The 21,526-nt window shown below is 35.2% G+C and overlaps 2 protein-coding genes across 4 annotated transcripts; both read left to right on the top strand.

Annotated features, from left to right (window-relative positions):
• Window positions 1-530: 530 nt before the first annotated feature.
• Window positions 531-16,334, top strand: LOC123306398 (uncharacterized abhydrolase domain-containing protein DDB_G0269086-like). 3 transcript variants are annotated; one of them, XM_044888378.1, is made up of 11 exons: window positions 531-727; window positions 7,815-7,859; window positions 8,094-8,291; window positions 9,387-9,464; window positions 11,133-11,321; window positions 12,336-12,445; window positions 12,639-12,763; window positions 12,853-13,023; window positions 14,900-15,098; window positions 15,171-15,312; window positions 15,379-16,334. In XM_044888378.1, exons 1-11 carry the CDS (start codon window positions 650-652, stop codon window positions 16,105-16,107), a joined length of 2,064 nt encoding a protein of 687 aa, XP_044744313.1. In that variant the 5' UTR covers window positions 531-649; the 3' UTR covers window positions 16,108-16,334. The 3 variants fall into 3 exon arrangements, with proteins under 3 accessions (XP_044744313.1, XP_044744314.1, XP_044744315.1); XM_044888379.1 differs by lacking the exon at window positions 9,387-9,464 and having other exon boundaries at window positions 533-727; XM_044888380.1 differs by lacking the exons at window positions 9,387-9,464; window positions 11,133-11,321 and having other exon boundaries at window positions 534-727.
• Window positions 16,335-16,976: 642 nt separating this feature from the next.
• Window positions 16,977-21,355, top strand: LOC123307456 (E3 ubiquitin-protein ligase Topors-like). The gene is made up of 7 exons (XM_044889782.1): window positions 16,977-17,355; window positions 17,424-17,614; window positions 17,674-17,781; window positions 17,861-18,010; window positions 18,154-18,613; window positions 18,726-19,180; window positions 19,861-21,355. Exons 1-7 carry the CDS (start codon window positions 17,209-17,211, stop codon window positions 20,879-20,881), a joined length of 2,532 nt encoding a protein of 843 aa, XP_044745717.1. The 5' UTR covers window positions 16,977-17,208; the 3' UTR covers window positions 20,882-21,355.
• Window positions 21,356-21,526: the final 171 nt, after the last annotated feature.

Genomic DNA, 21,526 nt, shown 5'->3' with positions numbered 1-21,526 from the left:
CTCATACTCAATTCCGAATACACTTAGACGAAAAATTCGATAAATTGGATAAATACCAGAAGAATAGAAAATATTTTGAAATTTACTTGAAAACTATTTGAAGTTTTAGGGGTAGCTTTAATTTTTTGATCCTGTACGATTTAAAAAGGCTCGATATTGTGAAATATTAACCAAATAGTTACGAATCAAGATAATATAAAGTGTATTCTGAATTTTGTAGCGTGTATTTCACTATCGGTTTCTGAATCGCCCTTCAATATGTTCACTCTCGAAAAGGTGTTGGAGAATAATTTATTCAACAGAATCATCAAATAGAGGAAGCTCTTATTTTTTTATTTGCAATAACAATCTAATGTCTTGGTCGTTCCTTCCCTGATGGTTATGTCTACTTATCAGCAAAATATAGATGAAAACAAGAACTCAGACAAAACCCACCTCATTCAAAACCAAACAATTTAAAATTAAAAATTGATTCACTCGATTCCTCACCGGTCCAATAATAGATTTTAGAGGAGGCGCAGTTCCGCTGGCGAAATCCTAGCTTTAAATCTCGAAAATTGTGTCCGCCAAACTAGTCCAGTTCAAAACCCAGGCGGAACTAGTCGCCACTGTCAAATCTCCAACGATCCCTTAAAAAAAAATCGCCAAAATGGTTTACGAGTCCGATTTTTACACGACCAGGAGGCCGTACCGTTACACGCCTTCATATTCGACGTACACTACTTCGGTAAGTTTTTTGTGCGTGATTTTTTGAATGTTTCCACGCAAGCACTGAATCAAAAAAGAATGTTGAAATCCTCATATCCAAAAAAACGAAATCTTCGATTCTCACCAGTCTTTCAACTATCAGTTGTTTTATATGAAAAATCATCTCATTAGTTTTCTAAAGTAATGAATTTCGACCTAAGTGTAGGTTTTTCAGCAAGTGTTTGAAAATTTTGCTCCTATGTTCACATGAAAAAATATTTCCACCCAATTTTGTTAAAATAATTAAAATATGTGGAAAATTTCTAGATTGTGTATATGTTTCATCACATGCATGAAAATTACCTTATTTTACGATGATTTTGTTCAATAAGAATATGTTCCTTCAATGAAAATCACATTTTTTCTTGATTCAGTGATGTCTGATGTGTTCTTTTTTGTCGCAAGTAGTTTCGCTTATGAGCTTATATTTTTCACTATGCCTCTTCAGAAGCTTTAAATGAGACCTCTAAATACTCATTTTTAATACGAAACGTAGGTTCAGTACAGAAATAGCAAATCGCAAGCAAAGATTTAAATCCAGATTCCTTATTTTATGAGGTCACTACAAAACCTATTTATTGAGAGAGAAGTGAAAAAGGGTTTCGATGCCAATTCTTGTTTTTTCATATTTTCATGGTTTTTTCTATTGGATGGGAATATCCGGATTTTCAAAAAAACACAGAAAAATGTTTCAGCTTCTTGAAAAACATCTAATATAATTGATTTGAAAAACAATTCCAGAATAGTAATTCTTCTGTATCGCAGTATATAAGTACCATCCTTCTCAAGCATAGTACATATCTGATTTAATTATATTTTTCTACTGGTATAATGAAGCCTATCTTTTAGAGCCATGGTATAAATTTGATTGATAAGCGCTCCTTGAATTATTATCTTTGATGATTTTAATTTTTCATCTTCATCTCTTGCCAAGATTCATTGACATCCCTAAAATCTAGATCATTGATAAAATGTCGTTAGTGAGGATTTCAATAATTGCTCATTGATTGAATTTAATGCGGAAAGGAAGAAATATCACTTTTATACTTTTTAATTTTGAAAGAATCGATGCCATACTAAATTTTGCAGCAAAAGTGATTAATATAAATTTTTTCACGGATATTTGTGTTTTCGACATTGAAAAGTAAACGTGTTTTTTTATAAATGAAGACCACCCTTAAATCATCAAGAAAGCCTGCATTCCTGAAATATAATAAACATATTTAGATTATTATAATTATGGCTATGCCACAAGCATATCCATCGTAGAAGGAAAAACATAAAGTATATAATACGATATAAAAGAACCGAATGGTATCTGATCCTTTTTCATTGTGACACACTGTATATTTAGATACGACTGTGTTGTCCTTTCATAATATTAGTTTATATTGACCCAGTAAACTCGAAATGGAAACAGAAATGCACACATTCCAAAATTTCTGGCGCGAAATAGATAGTTTGAAATACTTGACTGAAAATTCTGTAATATGCTTATTTTTAGGAGCAAGCGATATAGGTTCGCGGCCTTGTAATACTTGTATTTTCCCAGCAGGACGCTCTCCAAATATTTATAAGATTTTATTCCCATTATTCTATAACAACATGTTTACAGCTTCTGAATAAATACCTACGAAGTTACGCCATTTCTATGATTTATTGGACATTTTTAGATCAATATGCCTGTTCTAATTTTCTTCCTTTTAGTCCATCCAGTGGAATGCTGTCATATCATACTCACTGTTTCATTTGCCGATTTTGTTTTGTTTTGGAACAATAATTTTTCAACGATTGAAATAATATATCAGGCGAAATTTCTGGTAGGATTTTTTAACAAATTGGGAAATGAAGAGTGGTATAGATTCAGGGCAGAGTTATACACTTATTTGATTGACCAGTTTGTAGAAAGAGATTAAGTTAATTAGTTTATTTATGGCGGCCATTATCCGGTTTATGCCAGGTGCTTTCGGTATATGAAAATCAATTTGCAGCTTTTCACTCCTAGTCACATTCTCCAATGTATTCATTGGCTGACGAGGTTCATCACAGGTGGTCCATTGCATCCAGGATTATTAGATCATCTCATCAATCATCTAACAAAAACATAATGGCAAATTTCCGGTGGATCAACTACGTAGTTAAGGATACCGTGCATTCTTGTGACGATTAATATTTGAAATTTGCACACGTTCATTACAAAGTGCGGAGTTAGAATTCAAGATTATCGGCCCACAAACCAAATTTAGCTCGGCTGTATGTATATTCACAAACATACTCTCTCTCCACGATTTTCGTCAAATAAATGCCGTTTTCTATTTTCCCCCACGATGCGCGGTGTATTTTTAACGTTTTATTGGATACTATCGCTCGGCCAGAATCTTCACAAACGAAATTCAACACCTGAGAACTAGAAAGTATTTTTGGATGATGTATTGTTCCACTCGTTCGCAATGTTTGATTTCGAAATTTTGACGGTGAAAATGAAAATCTCAACTATATGCTTTTTCAACAATTCTTGTAATTTGAAAAGCTTTCTGATGAAATTAAATTCATCGTTCCAATACTCTCCACAAGTATTTTCTGAATAACAAATGGTTTCCAGATTTTTAGTGAAAAGTAGAGAATCCTAGAGAAAAAACGCACAGTTTTTTTTTGTTCTAAATTTAATAACAATTTAAGAAATGAATTTGATTTTGGTAAAAGGCATTGGCGTAACATTTTTTTCTTCAAAAATTAAAAATCAACGTCAGTTCGCACGCCACTGTGTAGTTGCTGAAAATGAGGTATTCAAGGTGAAATAATCACCTTAATAAGGTATCCATTTCTACCAAATCTCCTTCAAATATCTCAAGTCGTTTCGAAAATATCGAGGAATTTGTTATTTATTTGGAATACATTCAACGCTCTGTATCTTAATGGAAAGGAAGCATTTCCGGACAAAGGCTTAAAGGACCTTGTCGATTTCAAATAACTCAGAGAAGAATATCCTGAATTTGTTCGTAACGATTATGAAACACCATGTACATGTTCCCATCTTTGAGGTGAACGCACCTATTACGTTTAGATATTGTACGTCAATTTTCAGAATTATATAGCTTAAAGCTGCATTCACAATCAATTCGCGGGCCGAAGTGCACTTCGGCACGAAATTTACCATTCGCGATAATCTTGGAACCAAATACTCAAATTAATCGAAAATGTAACTGATCAAAACATAAGCATCAGCATCATCTATAGCCGGCACGAAATTCCTTGCCGAAGTGATAGTTTGCAACTTGCAAGAAATTTTGTCTTGAATTTCATTGTGAATGGTAACGGAGAACGCCATCTGCTAAGCTTCCGTGCCGAAGTGCACTTCGGCCCGTGAATTGATTGTGAATGTAGCTTAAAGGACAATTTTTTTTGAAATCTCAGGAACCTCCAGGTTTTATTCAGTGATGGACAAATATTTGATCAGAATGAGTGGGATTGAAATGAAATTTGAACAAAAATATTTTTTCCTCACTTTGATGTACTTTCTTTAATCCTAGCCTAATTTTCATTATTGAAATATTCGTTGAAAGAAAATTACTGCCGGTTTCATAATCAAACCTAAAGTCGTTTTAATTTTAAAGCTTTCTTCAACCCTACTAAAAAAGAAACTAAAGTTTTAAGCTCAAAGTGATTTTGAATTCATTGATTATGAAACTGGACTTAAGTTGCAAAATGGCGAATGCTTTCATTTCAGCATTGAATGCTGATATAATTTTCTTACGTTCGTAAAATGTAACCCAACTTAGTTTAGTATTTGCTTGTTTTTCTTTGAATGTTCGGATTTACGTAGAGTTGTTTTCAAGAGTTATCCTTCTCCGGACCAGTATTTCGTTAGCTCTTTTTTATATTTTTTAAAAACGGTTCTGGACATGAGTTCGTTGAACAAATACCATTTTTCTTTGGCGTTTTATCACCTCTAGAAATATCACTCAAATTTCCGATTCACCTTGTATAAATATAACAAAACGATTTGGAATATTGAGGAACTTAACTTTTTTATCCATTGAAGTACCGAAATTTCGCTTGTTTCGTGAAGCTTTTGTTGATTATTGATTGATACTCATCATATCATATCATTTCGATGTTTTGGTATAACCCAGAAACATCAACCCCTTAGCATAATCCACTTTTATCCTTTTTGAACCGCCTAAAACTTTCTCGAGAGGTAGCTAGCAAGATCGACCCGCTTGTAGTAGTTTTCAGTGGACTTGGCGTGGAATGAATGGCATCTAATAGTTGGATTCTTGCAGAAACGAGAAATACCATGGGAAAAGGTGCCTTTCGTTCCACGACCAGCGCTCGTGCCCGATCCAGTTACCGCCTTTGGAAAAAGGAGATCGCACGAGGAAAGACCTGAAAAAAAATCGATCTTGCTGCCCAGCGAAAAAGCCAAAATTCGACCGAAAATCCTGATCCATCCCCCTAAACCATACGTGTCAGCTAGGGATCAAACGAGGGAAAATGTGCTGATGGCTGTCAGGAGGAACGAGAGTCCATACTGCAATTCAGAGTCCATGGACACGGTTTTGCCGCGTTTGCATAAAGTTGCCGAACAGCCAGATCTGCCTTACAAAAGGAGGATCATCAGGAATTCAGATTTTACTTTACCCATATAATCCCGAGATCGTAACACAAAAAAAAACCAATAAAATTACAGATTCCTACAAAAATTAAAGAAAACTAGAACGAAAACCAAATATAAAATCATTTACAATAAAAAATAATGCTCGAGCAAAAATCCATGAACCTATTATGTACTTTAAAATTCATCGCCAAAAACTAACATATATAATAATTCGAAACAAATTGGCGGTTTAGATTTGTAGAAAGCAAATTATTTCAATGCTTGCGAAGCAAATTGAATAGTTCCCACTTCAAATGTGGTTTTTGTTACATATTTTACGCTATTGAGTACTGAGCTTGCATTTATGCTTGTTTGTGTGTGTATTTTTATATCTTGTCTCAATTTTTCAGTATGTATGTAATAAACTCTTTTAATGTTGTTTCTGTTTTCGTACTTTCCTTTTCCATCTGTTTCCAAAAGTGGTCGATTAAATAAATAACATTTTCCTCGCGTCCAAGTCCTTTTTTGTTTACAAGTAGAGGCTAGTGAAAAATATTTTGAACGTGACATTTGTGAGAGAACTTGTTCCATTCGAGGTTGCCAACAGCTTTGAAGGAATAGATGAGAATCAAAATTGCGTTGCTAAACTGCTAGAAATTATTAACTTGAACAATGGTTCAGTATCCATCAGTAATAATTCAATAATTGTTTTCGTAGCTCCACTTAAATCTGCTGATGTAAGCTCTATCCAATTGAGAATTTCCAATAGCAATTTGAGAAAATACAGTGCTCAAAAATTGATGTGGATATTCGTGATGAAACTTACTTTTCGCACCTGAATAATTTTCATTAATGCTTTGTCTACTGTGGGGATCTTGAGAAATGCAGCTAGAAGATGACACTAACTACATAGTAGTATACAGAGTTAAATCGCTGTCCTACTAGTGATTTCCACTGCATGTAAAAGCAAGAGCTACAACCGTCGCACAAGATCGGTTGATATGTTTAACCGCAAGACGAAATCCCTTCTTCACAGCATCCCGAATTAATAGCTCATTCCGGCAAGTTACCGGTTGGATAGTTTCTTTTCAAACAATCCGGAATAAGTTGCGAAGCTTCAATTTCATACCAATTACACCAATTACCTGACCCACCGCAGACATTACAACAACTCGCCAAGGTTTTGACGGACATTTAGCCAAACATTCGTCAATTTTTCGTTGATAATCTCATTGACACAATGCCGAGTATAGTAAGAGGAGAGTTAGAGGAAATATTAAACCTTGATTTCAAGGTGCGGACCCCTCTAAGTAGATTCTTTACCTTGTTCATTTCTCTACCATGGAGTCGATCTGAAGCAGTCTTGTTTAGTGTTATCATTTCAGTCAGGAACCGTGTGTAGACAGATAACTTAATACATTAGTACCTTTATTCATACAGAATCCCTCTAAATATTATTATCAAACAAAAAACCATCCACTTCAATTTTTGAGCTGTATGAAATAGCTCCTCTGGCAACCTTGAATGTATCCTCACCGGTAAAAGTCACTTGTTATCGACAATAATTGATTTATAATTGTTAATTTGCATAGTTTGTGATCTGATTTCTGAGCTTATATACGAAAAACCTGGGTGTGACAAAGCTCCTTCTTTTTCTGCAGAGCCCAAGGCATTACGTGGTACGCGATTCTCCTGACAGGAGTCGTAGAGCTGCTGAAGAAGTTTACTCTTACTCCTATTCCTCCAATCTCGAAAGCAACCGTTCTTCTGATCCCTACTCCAGACCAACTTCTAGGTCCTACTCTACTGCTGAGTCATCAGTACGCTCATCTACTGGTGGTCCTGGTGGATACTCTTATAATGTAGAGAGGTCTAGTCGTACCAGAGGTGATGGACCTGGTGGATATTCTTCCAGTTACAGCTCCACCACCAGTGGAAGATTACCTGGTGGAACTACGTACCGTCACTATTCTTACAGGGTTTAATCACAAATTACTCGATATCGATAAATTATTGAGAACTTTATTTTGTTGTACCTATAGTTTACCGAAGAAATTGTATCTTTATTTCATATTTTTAGGACAATTCAAGCTAGATCTAGATCAAATTCCTAGATAATTTTCTTTAGCGCTTCAAACTGATGAAATATATTTTTGGATGTCTACCATTATATTTTAATATATTCATGAATGTAATCAGAAATTTGATTTCACGACCACGAACCTATTGGCCTTTTTTACCACTCCATTTCACTAAGTCCTTCTTACTAACCAACGCCACCTCTGCTGAACACATTGCCTTGGGTATCCTCTTCAGGATTAGGTTTTCTGAAGATCCGACCACCGCTGCTGATTGTGAATTGGAAAATCTTTCTGCTGAAATGTTTTACGCACTAATGTGTTCAACTTTCTTTACTAACATTTCCATCTGGTCCAAAATGATAATCCTGTTTTCTTTTTGAATCGTCTAGACTTTACCATCACGTCAAGTTCGAGTGCTGCCTGGCCTTGGAAAGGTGAGTTTACTGATAGAATATTGTTCAAAGTCTCCCCACAAGAAATACACTCTCTTGAAATTATTTATAAAATATAATCAGACTTGTTCGAAGCCTAGAATAAGGGCCACAATATTTTAAAGATATTTTTCGCTAAATTATGAACAAATAACAGTGATAAAGTGGAAACAGTAAACGAAACTTCTGTAGCTGCGGTCCTTGCAAACTTCTTTTGAATTTTTCAATTATACGTAGGTACATATTGTTCATACGTACGACCGCATCGTCCCTTATGTGGGCCACAAGAGATTGACTGTGGTGACAACGCCACCAAAAGTCTACTCAACTAGACCATCCATCCTCCAACGGGAATATGACTGGATTGAAAACAGAATGAGGCCTTGGGTAGCATACTCGGCAACTAACAACTACCTCAACTCCAATTCTGCTGTGGTAAGTTAATTGTTAGGATATCTAACACTAAGATGAATCATCTGAATTAAAGCCCAAAACCATACAAAAAAAATTATCCACACACAAACCAACCAACACACTTCTCACTGAGAAAACCCTTTCTGTATCCACTGTATCATTTTGTCAAGTTACACAGAATAAAGTAAAAAAAGTGTATGATAAAACACAACTTATAATATCCCAATTTTTTCTGAAAGAACAGACAAACAGAAGGAGAAGGTTTTGATGATATAGTTTACCTAGTATAAAGATTGAATGGATTTGATGAAATGGCAATATGGGGTACATATCTCGAAAAATATTCTCGATAATATATCAATGTAAAATACTGTAAATGATGTTGGATTTTTGTCGAAGGCAGTGGTTAGAAAAGTTAATGAAACACTTCTGAAATGAAATTAAGCCTCAGTAATAGATTTTCATACCTCATACTCTGATGTTAAATATAGAAATAATAAATGACTCATTATAAAGAGCCTGGAGTTCTTCCAACTATTAAGTGACCCTTCAAATATCAATTCGTCAGTAATTACATATCGCAACTTGAAAATGCACGAAGTTCTTCAACTCAGACAATAGCAAGAATTGTATCAGCTTCGCCAGGTGTTCAAGAATACCTAGAACATTCTGAAAAATCACTTTCAGTTCGTTTATAGATATGAAACTTCCGAAAACTAGCCACAAATATGTTTCTCAGAAAAAATTCACCTTGGCTGCTTAGAGAAAGCTTCGTTACTGTTTGTTCGAGGAATACGTGAAAAATATTATTCTTTTGAATGCTCTTCAATCAAAGTGTTGGTTTGTGCTTGATATTGATGGACATTTTGGCTTATAATGTACATAGGACAAATAGAAAAAACGTACAACAGAATTTCAAATTGAGTTTTCCCACTTTGGCAATAATCAGACATTGCTTTGTGACCACAAAATGCTATACTAACAAAATAGTGCTTTGTTCAGAAATAATGAAATTTCAATTGGTTTTCAACATTTTCTCGTTGTCAATCTGAGATCCCAAAAAATTCTCATGAATTAATTCCTCTAGCACCATTTGTTTCATCAATTTCTTTACAGAGGATTGTTTATAATCGTTATCCAAGTCTGCTGAGCGATTCGTTCTCTTCTTCTTCTATGTACCGGAAGTATGGCCCGGTGAGTCAGTATTCTAGCACATACGATTACTACTGGCCATACTTAAGCCAAGAATGGCGTTTAAGGAGGCCATACTATAGATACGTTTCACGTTTCTATACGACCCCTCTCTACAACAGCATATATTTAGACACATGGTATGACAGACACATTGATTGGTGTTTGAATTACTGGCCAAGGTACTCAACTAGCAATTATGAAATTTCTTTGCCAAGCGTAAGAAGATATTATTGGTATTGGCCCAGATATTATCCCCGTGTGAGTAAAATATTTGCACAATATGCAAGAAGCTTTGAAGAAGTCGAGTAGGAGATTGCGCTACATCATAATACCTAAATACTTCGATGTAGTGTTGAGGGTGTCCACGATAACCATTGTAATACACACCACTATGAAGCCTTACTTTTACTCTGCATTACTTATAATTATTTAGCTAATACTGAAAGATAAAGAAAAAGGAAAGAGCATTCGAATATATTTACTTTCTTGGGTTTGAATAGAGAGTGATGGCAATTTGAATCCTGTTGGCATAGCAAATTTTGTTTTCATCCATCTTTTTCCATTTTACTTTTAAAGTTGCAAAATGGCGTACGCGCCTTCAAGATTAGTACCACAATATATTTAGGTACCGACTTTACTACTGTATGTATAGGTACAGACTTTGTATAGATATCTAGTAAATATTACTAAAAATATAACCACTTAATTATATATGTATACAGAGTCTGTATACATACAGCTGTAAAGGAGGTACCCATATTTTGGTAGTCATATTTATGGATCATACGCCATTTTGCAACTTTCATTCATCACTAAAAAGGTATGCTAAACTTATTGACTTATCTGGGAAATAAAACAGCAGTTTATTTTTATATGCTTGAACAAAGTATACCTTGGGAGATTCATGTTCCTAGTTTTCTGAATATGGATTTTTCCAATATTTTGAACACATGCTTTGAAATAAGCTATTCTTTGAAAAAATGTTGCCCAATAAATGAGATCGGAATAACATGAATGATGACAGAACAAATGAATGTAAAAATTTTGGATCTGCTTTTCTAGAAAGGATAAAATCAGGCAATTATTTTCCTATGGAATAAAATGCCATACCTAAAGTACTGAAGAAATTGATAAAGTACAATCAGACGGGTATAAATAGAATGAAATATATTTTGAACTAACTGATATTCAGCAGATGATCAAGTATATAGCTACATCCAATTTCATCAGCCTTTTCAGTTCCTAACTGCTCCACTAAGAATAAACTGCATGACCAAGCTTACAATATATGGATCACAGCATTCACGTTTTTCATTATTTTTTTCATGTCAATTTCTGACTAACCGTTTTTCATGAACACACGCAGAAGGCACTCGAAACATTTCATTCAACTTCTCATTTCTGAACGACTTTTTAAAGATGCTAACATTAGGATCTACACACCGAAAAGGAGAAACCGTAATTATTATAGATTCCAATTCATTCAGGATGATCGAAGAAGTCTCTGGAGATACCTGGAATAGGAAAAATCCTCTTTTTAATCTCCCAAAGATAATTTTCAGTTCTGCTGCACATAAAAACTTGTTGATAAGCCTGAAGATGCATATATCATGTTTGAAAACATGACTTTCTGCCTCCTGAGCTATTCTGAGACGTTCAATATTTTAGAGGATGGTTTACATTCGAAATACTCTGCCTATTTCTGAATATACGAATTATTATCGAGTATACAGGCCTCTGTACTATGATCATTATTGGCCTTATGCCTCTCTCAACTACCTCTCGAATTGGTGGCCAAGATACAGATATAGCCTAGACGATGAAGATCTTTCCTACCGTTCTTTACGAATGCAACGTGTAAGTAGATTTATTAGGCTTGTAATGATTTGACTACAAGACTAACGTTGGATGTGAATGCACGCTTTCAAAAGGCTGATATGCACATGGAAATAAATCGAATGAATGAAAAATTAGAGGAGGTTTTATTGATATATTGATAGGTGTGATAACAGTGAGTGAGCTGGATGTGAAATATATTAAATCAACAATGAATCTTAAATGCGATGATTGAATGACACATATATTTTTAGAATATGTTCGGATGATACATATCTCTTATCTTTTTAAAATGAACATACAAGCAAAATTTGGTTACTGAGAATCCAAGATCAATCAGAGCATATAACTTCAAAATATTACTTGTACCACAAGACAAATGTCTGGTGGAAATGGTGAACTGAGTTATCTTTTATCGATATAGTATTTCAGAACTGCACGATGAGTAGAAGGTCCTTAGATTTAGTTGGACCATGTGTATTTATACCTTCAATTGATAGGTACGAATATTTCGTACAATACAATTGACGAAATATCCATTCGTCACTCTCAACAACACATAATAAGGATAAAGTAGAATCAGATATGCAAGAATACAATAAAAAGGGCAAGGAAGAAGAAGAGACGAAAATAAGGGGAATTGTTTCTAACTGAGACAGGATGGGCCTTTCATATATTTTTTTTTGTTGGGCAGCACCCCTTAGATACAGTCCCCTAAATAAAGCACCTACTGTAAGCTACGTAAAAGTAGGTGCTGCTCAACAACAACAAAAATATATGAAAGACCTATTCATTTATATTGGATTATCAACAAATCGACTGAAATTTAACCCAGGACTAGATGCTTACTGTTTGTAATTGTATCTGACTTTTTTGTGCAACATTAGGTATAACACTTGCACACTTGCTTCTTTTGCTGTACCATGTAAATTTGAGCATTTGAGATAAACCCTAAGGTTAATCTTGTAGTCAATTGACTATACTTGATTTGACACGAAACATTACAATGTTATAATGAAAATAAAACATTTCCAGATATTTGACGATGAAACTAGAATGATTCGTGCCCAATCGGCTGCTCTTTTGAAAAGCATTCATTTGCCAGTACCACGCCAAAGAAGCTATCCTATCACAGCTCTAAATAGGTGAGTTTATACGTGTAGAAAGTATACCACCCATACCTCATAGGGGTGCACGAAAAACTCCTCAATTATAAGTGAAAAGTTGAAGAAAATAGGGGATATATTCAAAAAGGCTCCTCTTTAAAAGCACTAGTTTCAAGAAAATACGAATTTGCAGTGATTAACTCAAAATGAACACGATAATTCTGAATTTTAGGTACGGCGAATACCCAGCAAGATTATCTAACGACCACTACATCAATAGATTAATGCAAATTTCTCCAAAGAACTCTAAGGTGCAATTTGTCACCTATTACACAGAACCCATCAAAAAGTACATAGGTAGGTTGAAAATTCGTCTTTCGTCAAATAGCGAAAAACGTTAATTAGTGGTTTGTTTTCTGTGAAATTTTCGGATGTTTCTTCTCTAGGTCAGGGTCACCTGTCTTGTGTCTCTTATGTTGGGGACAGAGGCGTCCATGGACGTAGACGTAACGTCTACATCTACGAGGATCCCGTCAAGAACGATATTCAGTTGTTGAGTTTTTATATCAATAAATTCAGGGAGGAAAAGAAACAGAAAGCTATTGAACCGACAAAAGGTAGATGATGGGCAGTATGTGCTGTTTTTTCGCCGAGCTTGATTTGGTTTTTATTTACTTAATTTTGAATAGAATGATCTCTTTCATTTTTTCTCACATCAAAATCAGGAATGAAATGGGGCAGCTGTTGGACTAGCAAAGGGCTGAATATAGCAGTTATTTGCACTTGTTTTCTTGCTCAGCTTGACATGGGCTTAATTTTCTTCAAGTCAAAAAATTATTTGTACAGTTTAGATCACGATGAAAAATGAAAATTTACTGTTGTAAGGAAGGATTTGGGAATAGGCAATAATAACAAACTATTACATAGAATTCGCATTTTCGATATATAGTATAGAAAATTTTTATCTTCTGATATCGTACAGTAGTACTAAGTTTTTCTTTCATTTTTATCGACGATTTTTAGCTTATGCTTTCTGCTTTTGGAGTTAGTTTTTTGCATGAATTTTTATCGTTTTGCAGTAATGAAGCTTATTTCTTTATTTTTAGTCTCCGTATGTTTCTAACATTATTATTGACTCAGATGATTTTCCTTGCAGCTGAAAAAATAGAGGAATCCAAACCTGAAATTACAGAAATTACTGAATAATACTCATTGCTGATGTTCTCTGTCCCTTACACAGACTTTATCTTACCCTTTCTTGAAATAACATATCTTGCAAATCCTTTGGAGCACCCCTTGTCACGCTTCATCATTTGAAGTACCTACCTACCTTAAAAAAGAAATGAGTGAAATATTGAAAAAACTTGTACAGAAAAATCGAAACCGATAAGTATTGCAAACTGCTTGACCACAAGTGAAACGACTAAACCTCATATGGATACTGGATAGAATAAGAGAAATCAATTAACCGTACTAAACACTGGACATTTTTTTCCAATTGTTTACCTCGTTAAAGTTTGCCAAAAATTTTCTGCTATGGTACTGGATTTTCTATATTTCAATGATATTTTGAGAATATATTATGTGCACCATTTATATTTGTTTGAAGTATTTTTTTATAAATATTTACACACTCAATGATCGCTTGTTGTCAGTTAATGATTGCGATATACCGAGCTGAATGTGTTTAATAAATATTTTGTTCGATTATTATTATTTTTTTAAACCTTCAAATCTTCAGAGCGAAATTTTTCACCCATATATAGGCTTTTCAGCTTCTCAAATTTCCGTTCAGGATGCATTCTTGTATTTTGGGGTGAAAAAATTTAATTTCTAGTTTTCTATATTCGTTTATCTTTCAGCGAGGGCATCAATTTTCCTATCCTCCCTAATAAACACTTGGCTGAGCGCAAAGTTTTTCTTAGTTCTTTTTTCAGCATGAATTTTTTCTATAGTTATTTTTGATTTTTGTCTAGAAGTTTTGAACTATCCCTAACAAATCAATGAACACATAACACAGAAAATGCAAAAACTACGAAAATTATTGCAACAATGGATGGAAAATTAGGCCCAAAATATGTCGATTCAGTAAGTTCCAAAGATACTGTGAAATTTTTTCATGAAAATTCTACTAACACTCATGTAAATATAAATTCTGCAATGCTGCTAAATATCGTTATCTCCACAACATAATATCATTGAATTTACATTCAGCTTTAATCTTATCAGTCAAATTCAATGCATTCTTTCGATAAAATCATTGAAAAAAGATATTAATTATTTCCAGGAAATGGACGGTACTTGTAACGTGCATATATGCTCGAATTATGACCTTTCCAAAGGCCTAATCGACATCATAGATAGTCATGAAGACATGGAAAAAATTGCAATCAAAATTTTTATCTTATTGAGATCAGATGTGGAGATGCTTTTGCCTTCAACATCAAATATCCCAATGTTTTGATGAAAGACAATTTCTTGAAACTATTTCAGTTCCACTTTCCCCAATCCGTCCATCTAGAAGGTTCAATTCTTCTAAGCAACTGAGTGATGAAACTCCACCAGAAATAAAGGAATTGCGTGAAGCAAGAGCAGCCAGACTGGCCAGGATCAACGCAGAAGATACGCCATCTGTTGAGGAAACACTCAAGGAGAAGAAAAAACGAGAAGAAGCAAGATTGGCCGAAGAAAAGTAAGTTAGAACATGAATACATCGAAAAGAGGAATCGCTTGAAACCATACTGTGAATTGCTTCACATTTCAGAGCTTTAGCGGAGGAACAAGCGGCTAAAGAAGCTCAGGAGGCTAGAGAGAGGAAAGAGAGGGCAGCAAAGGAGGCGGCAGAAAGAGCAGCTGAACTAGAGAGGCAAGCAGAACTGTTAAGACAGGAAGAATTGGCAAAACAGGTATACCTATAGTTTTCTTCACTTGCTATATCAGAATCAACAACCATTTGCGTTATATATTTCAAGGCGGAAATAGAAAGAGCCCGCAAAGAACAAGAAGAACAGCAGAGATTGGAGGAAGAAAGGCGTTTAGCGGAAGAGGCGAAGGCGGAGGAAGAGAGAAAGCAACTTATTCGACTCCAAGAGATCGCCAAACAAGCTGAAGAAGAGAGGGAAGCTGAGCTCGCTCGGCAAGCTGAGGAGCTTGCTGAATTAGCGAGACAAGAAGCTGAACTAGCTGAGCAAGCTAAGAGAGAAGCTGAGGAAGCAGATGTGGCCAGGCAAGAGAAAGAGTTAGCGGAACAAAAACGTCTCGAACAAGAATTGGCAGAATTGGAGAGACAAGAACTAGAACTGGTTGAAGCTGCAGAAAAAGCTAAGCAAGAATCAGAAGTTGCTATGCAAGAAACTGAGGATGAGATATCCCCAGAAACTATTCACTATGAAGAATCAATTGAAATAGCTGATAAACAAGACGATATTGTAGAAGGAGAGGCCATGAATGAAGTGGAAACCCCTCGAGAAGAAGAAACAATCGACGAAATCAACAAAGAAGATCCAGAAATCCAACAAGTTGATGAGGAACGTGACCTGGAAGAGGAACAGCAAGTAGAAGTTACACAAGAACCATTAGTGGATGAACCAGTAGCAGAGGCTGGAATAGAAGAAGAGGAAGAACCTGTCGCTGAAGCTGAAGATGCTCCAGCAACTCAAGAAGATACTGCAGACGAAGCGGAAGATGAGGAGGAAGAATGAAGAAATTTTCATTCATTATTATAATATAACTATTGATAAAATATCTTATTTTTAAAATATCTTATTTTTAAAATTTAATTTTCGTATTGAATCATTTATATTTCAAATTTTATTAACTATATGTTTTTTGTTACAACTTCATTTTTTTGACCAATCTTTTTATTGCTCATTGAAATTTCATTATCATTCGTTTTAGGTTTTCCATTTTAAATAAACCATTGTTGTTATGACGAGTTTATTCTTCACATTACCACTTAGTATAGGAACAGACTTTACAGTTAAATGTAGGCCACAGAACAGACCCACTTGACTTACTTTATGATGTAGGCGTGGAAAATAGATGCTTGACAACGGTGATATAAAGAATCTGGTTGATTTCTGATTTGAGTAGCAGTACTTTGTACCAGATTATAGTTAACACGTTATATAATAATATGAACAAATGATATTGATCATCTCTTGACATTGAACTAAAGAAAGCTAAAAAAAGAAACTAAAAAAAACTTATATAAATAATTTAAACCGGACATAATGTTTTTTTTTTCAAATTAAATGACCTATCATATGGCAATATGTTCTTAAGCTAATGAATCACCCTGTATAACACGGGAGGACAAAAATTCTACCATTGATCAAGGAAAATTTGATCAAAATGTGGCAGTGCAGTATTTTTTGAGATTAATATGGATTGATTGTTTCGTCCTCAGCGGTAATCGAATAAAAATTCGAAATTTTCGCTCATAAATAATTCAACCATAGAGTATTCATACGTAGATGGCCAGGTTGCGAAGACCAATGTTTCACAATCAAGAAAGAATTAAATTCCGTGGTTCAAGGAGTCACGGCGGATGCTGGCCGACAGCTGATGCCCCTGATGAACTCAGTTGACAGTTCTGTCTGTAGAAAAACTAGATTCAAGATGTCATTAATAAACTCCGTTTGATATAGAAGTGCATTTGTTTAGTTTAGGTTCTTCAGTTATTTGTTTCCAATCATGACCAACACATCACTGTAATTTTAACATTGATCATTCATGATTTCATCGGGAAGTGATTAAACATATTTTATATTATCGAATATTGGAAGTTCGTAAAAGTTAATATGGCAGACAGTAAATTACTGAACACTTCGACTTCTGGTAGTCCTCCTCCGAATTGTGCAATTTGCTTAGGGTCATGTTCCAATAAATGTTTTTCGGATACCTGTATGCACCAATTTTGCTTCAATTGCCTTCTACAATGGTCAAAAGTAAGTGATGGGAGCATGAGAATACTACAAAGTGGTAAAACTTTTTCTCACCATGAAATATATTCCAGATTAAAGCAGAATGCCCATTATGTAAGCAGCCCTTCAAATCCATCATCCATAATGTCAAATCTAATGAAGAATATGAGGAACATATTGTTGAACAGCCAAGACCTGTTCATATTCTGGACAATGAACAGTTTCATTTGATTCTACCACACAGCCCTCCACCACCTTCAAGGCACCATAGATTCCATTTTAGGTAATTTTAAATTAATGTACAGAAAAGTTGATTCCTAAACCCTAATCCTTTGTTTTCAGAACCACATTCACCGTCAATACACATGGTGAAAATGCTATTCAACAAATGCTCATGAGCCACTCCCTCACTAATGGAATCACTATTTCTAATTATTTACCCCATTCAGGGTGAGTGGTTATAACACCTTTCAAAAATGAAATGTATATGGTTTTGTATTTTTTTCCTCATGTTTACTTTGTATTTCAGCCATTATTCTCCAAGACCTAGGAGGAGGGCCAGAGCCACCACTACCAGTTTCAGAAGATCTATTTATGACTCTAATTTGTGGTCCAGCATGCATTCAGATCCGATGAGTATGACAGTGAGATACCGGCAGATTACACCAGATTTTTTCAGGTGAGTTGAACTATTATTTCATAATTGTCAAACAATTTGAATATGTTGTGTTTCAAGAAATGTTGATTTCTGACCCTGAGCACATCTGGTCTGGTATTGCATCTCCTTCCTACATCTTTGTGATTTGTGAAATCATATTTTAGGGCAAATCCAGCTAGCAGGGGTCGCTTAGTTCCTTGGTTAAACCGCGAACTGAACGCTCTACTTCGTGAAAACACTCAACAGGTGATGGAACTAGTTGATAGGATAATGGATTATCTTCTGAGGTACCATATCTGCAGTGGTCCTTTCAGAAATTTGTTGAGATCCGCTCTAGGCAATAGAACAGACCATTTTGTGCATGAATTCTATAATTTCATGCGTTCCCCCTTTGACATGGTGGGGTACGATAGGCATGTCAACTATTATGAGAGACCAACTACTCCAACTCCATTTATCGATGTCTCTGAGGATGACAGTAGTGACGTTATGATTGTTGAAGAGAATCCTGAAGTTATTGAAGTCCATAGTAGTGATTCTGATGATGACGTTATCATGACATCTAGCTTTGTGCCGAAACCCAGGTTATTAACAGATGGACTTATGTCACAGAAGTCCAGACGTGTGAGTATTCTTATCGAATAAATTTTTGAAATGAGCGTCACAAAGATTTAAGAAATCCACACATGGAAATCGGAGTGGATTTTTGTGGTTTATTAGTTAACATCTCTTAAAGGTATCTGTATCATCATCTTCAAGTGATGAAGAACAACAAAGAGAAGAAGAGAGGCCAAGGAAACGCAATCTTAAGAGGTCAAGACGAGAAAGTGAAAACAGGCAAACGTCAAGGGATCTGGACAACGATTCCAACGATGAAGATTCAAGCAGCAGCGTACTTGATGATGTACCTTTAGCCAAATATATGAGGATCAAAGCATCTATTGGGAAGAAACTCTTGAAGAAAAGTGGAGCTCTGGCAAAAGCTTTGTCTAAAGATGGTTCTAAGGAGAGGAAACGGAGGAGGAGCCGCTCAAAGAAAGGGAGTTCTAAAAAACCTAGAACATCGGAGGCTTCTTCTAGTTTCTCATCCAGAGCCCACTGTTCGAAGTATCAACCTAGAAAAAGAGACACAAGTTCTAGTTCTAGCAGTAGATCAAGTAGTTCTTCGTCCAGTCATGACAATGAATTGAGGTAAGGAAGGGGTTATGGAAAAGTTTTCCAAATTTGTAACATATAGTTCTATTTTAGTTTCACTTTTAAAATAGAATTTTTAGACCTTAAGATGGAGGCAAAGACCCTCTAAACCTAGTCGATAGTGAAATATAAAAATCATCAAAATTATAGCATTTTTATTCCCTTGAATATTATATGAAGACTATTGGTCAAGGAATCCCATACACATATTGAAAATGTGTTTTATTTTCTGTCACGGTGAAATTGTCTTCAAGAGTGATTGATTCATTATACAGGTGGTCCTAAATACATGTCCCAAAGGAAATCTGCAGATTTCTCACGGAAAAAGGAGATATTTTTGAGCTTCTATTATTTTTTTTTTGAGATGCAGGGTGTCAAAAATTAGGATTTTATTTCAATGTCTTAGGAACTGGTTGAACTACAGGACTGATCCGTTCTAGTAGCATTTTGATGCTACTAGAAAAATTTAACATTTTGATAACAAATTCTAAAGTGCCAATTGTTTTCACGTAACATAGATTCTCCTGGTTTATGTCTTGAAAGTTTTTGGACATCAAGTAACTTTAGAACGAAACCGCAGAGAGAAAATGGAAGACAAAAAAATTTTTCTTTTTTCTTTGGACATTTTGACACTTAATTAGTTACACCATGTATAAGTGCTCATAACTCTGTTCCAGGAGTAAAAAAAACCGAAGGAGATCTTGTAGTAGCTCCAGAAGCCAAACAATGACCCCACCATATCCAGAACCCGCAATACAAATGGCTGTGAACAACACTGTAATGGCTTCTCCGTGCTACGATAGAACGTTGTCCAATAGAATACACGGGGATTATGCGTCAATGTTTAGAAGTAGTTCTGCATCACCTGGAGAGGGTCCATCCGGCGTGATCCCACCTTATGTCCCAGTAGCACGAGAACATTCGTCCCAGTCCGCAATCGATACCAGCATTCAAACTCAGAGTCTGGAACCGGAAACCCCACAAATGTTCAGTTGGAAAGACCACGAAAGTTTAGCCAGTAAAAGGGAAAAATCCAGAAGGGAGGTGATGATTCGTTATAGGCAACACTTGATGGGACAACAGCATAATTCACATCACTCTTCGAACAACGCCGCATCTTCCTCATCTTCATCCTCCTCCAGTGTCTACATTCCGCGTAACGATAAAAACTATCAGCCTCCTTCGTTTTATAACAGCAGAAGCTCTCCGGATCTGATTGATCTATCTGTCACTTCCAGAATCAAACACGACAGTCCTCTGACAGTGGCCTGCGTTCCACCAGAGATTCGTGCTAGGTACAGAGCATCACCGTCTAGACAAAGATTTTACAGTCCTTGCATTGCTGAAGCTATGGAGAATAACAGTCGACTTCAAAATTCCCTTCTTCCTTCTACTAGCTACGCCCCTTATAATTATGAAAGTGTATCCAACACCGTTTTTAAGAGTGAACCGTCGTACTCCGAATATCAATCGGAGGGATCCACTAAATATTGGACTGATTTATCCACCCACTCTCATACGAATTCGAACGATTCTTCCTATAATTATGAGAGCCAGCAGCCCAGAAAGTCTGTCATACAAAATTCACGTGATAATTCAGTTCCTCCTCAGAATGAGATAATTTCACCGCGATGGTCTAGTTCGAATTCTCCCTCTTATCCTTGTTGTCCCGAGACTTGGTCAGATAATTCCGATTGAAATTAGTCGAATTAAACAATCTTATATCCATTTGGACGATGATATGAGGACTTAAATTGGCAAATTTTATAATTGTCAGGGATATTAGTATTCTACAGAATAATTATCTATATCGATTTTTTCTTGCATATAAATCAACTCATGAATTGAGAGGGTTTGTTCATACATTCAATTTATTGGAAATTAGTTTATTTCCTCTGCGTGATAATCTCCCCGATGTAGACATGAGAGAATCAAATGAAATGTCTGATGATATAAGTATGAACACATTCTACTAAGTGAACCATTCGATTGGACAAATAATTTGCTTAATTTTGTTTGAATCGGTCTAATCTCTCTTCGAACCAGAACTGAGTATTAATAATTTTCAACTGATGACAGTTATTATGTTTCTAATTTTGTGCAGACGATTTTTATAATATTTATACTTTTTTTCTGTAAATCATAATTGTAATATATGAATTATTGATTGAATTGTCTTTTTTTTTTCACCTGATGTTGAATATTATAGGTGTTAGGTACTCTGAACGAGTTTAAACAGAAATTCGCACTGAACAGAAATATATAACTTCTTTGGTTGGAATTGGTTTCAAACTCAATCAAAATTTCGAAAAATTGATTGAATTCTGTTTTCTGAATGTTTTT

The sequence above is a fragment of the Coccinella septempunctata genome, chromosome 2 (assembly GCF_907165205.1).
Source record: "Coccinella septempunctata chromosome 2, icCocSept1.1, whole genome shotgun sequence".
NCBI lineage: Eukaryota > Metazoa > Arthropoda > Insecta > Coleoptera > Coccinellidae > Coccinella > Coccinella septempunctata.
The sequence above is the reverse complement of the archived record's forward strand: the minus strand, read 5'-3'. Positions and strand labels throughout refer to the sequence as shown.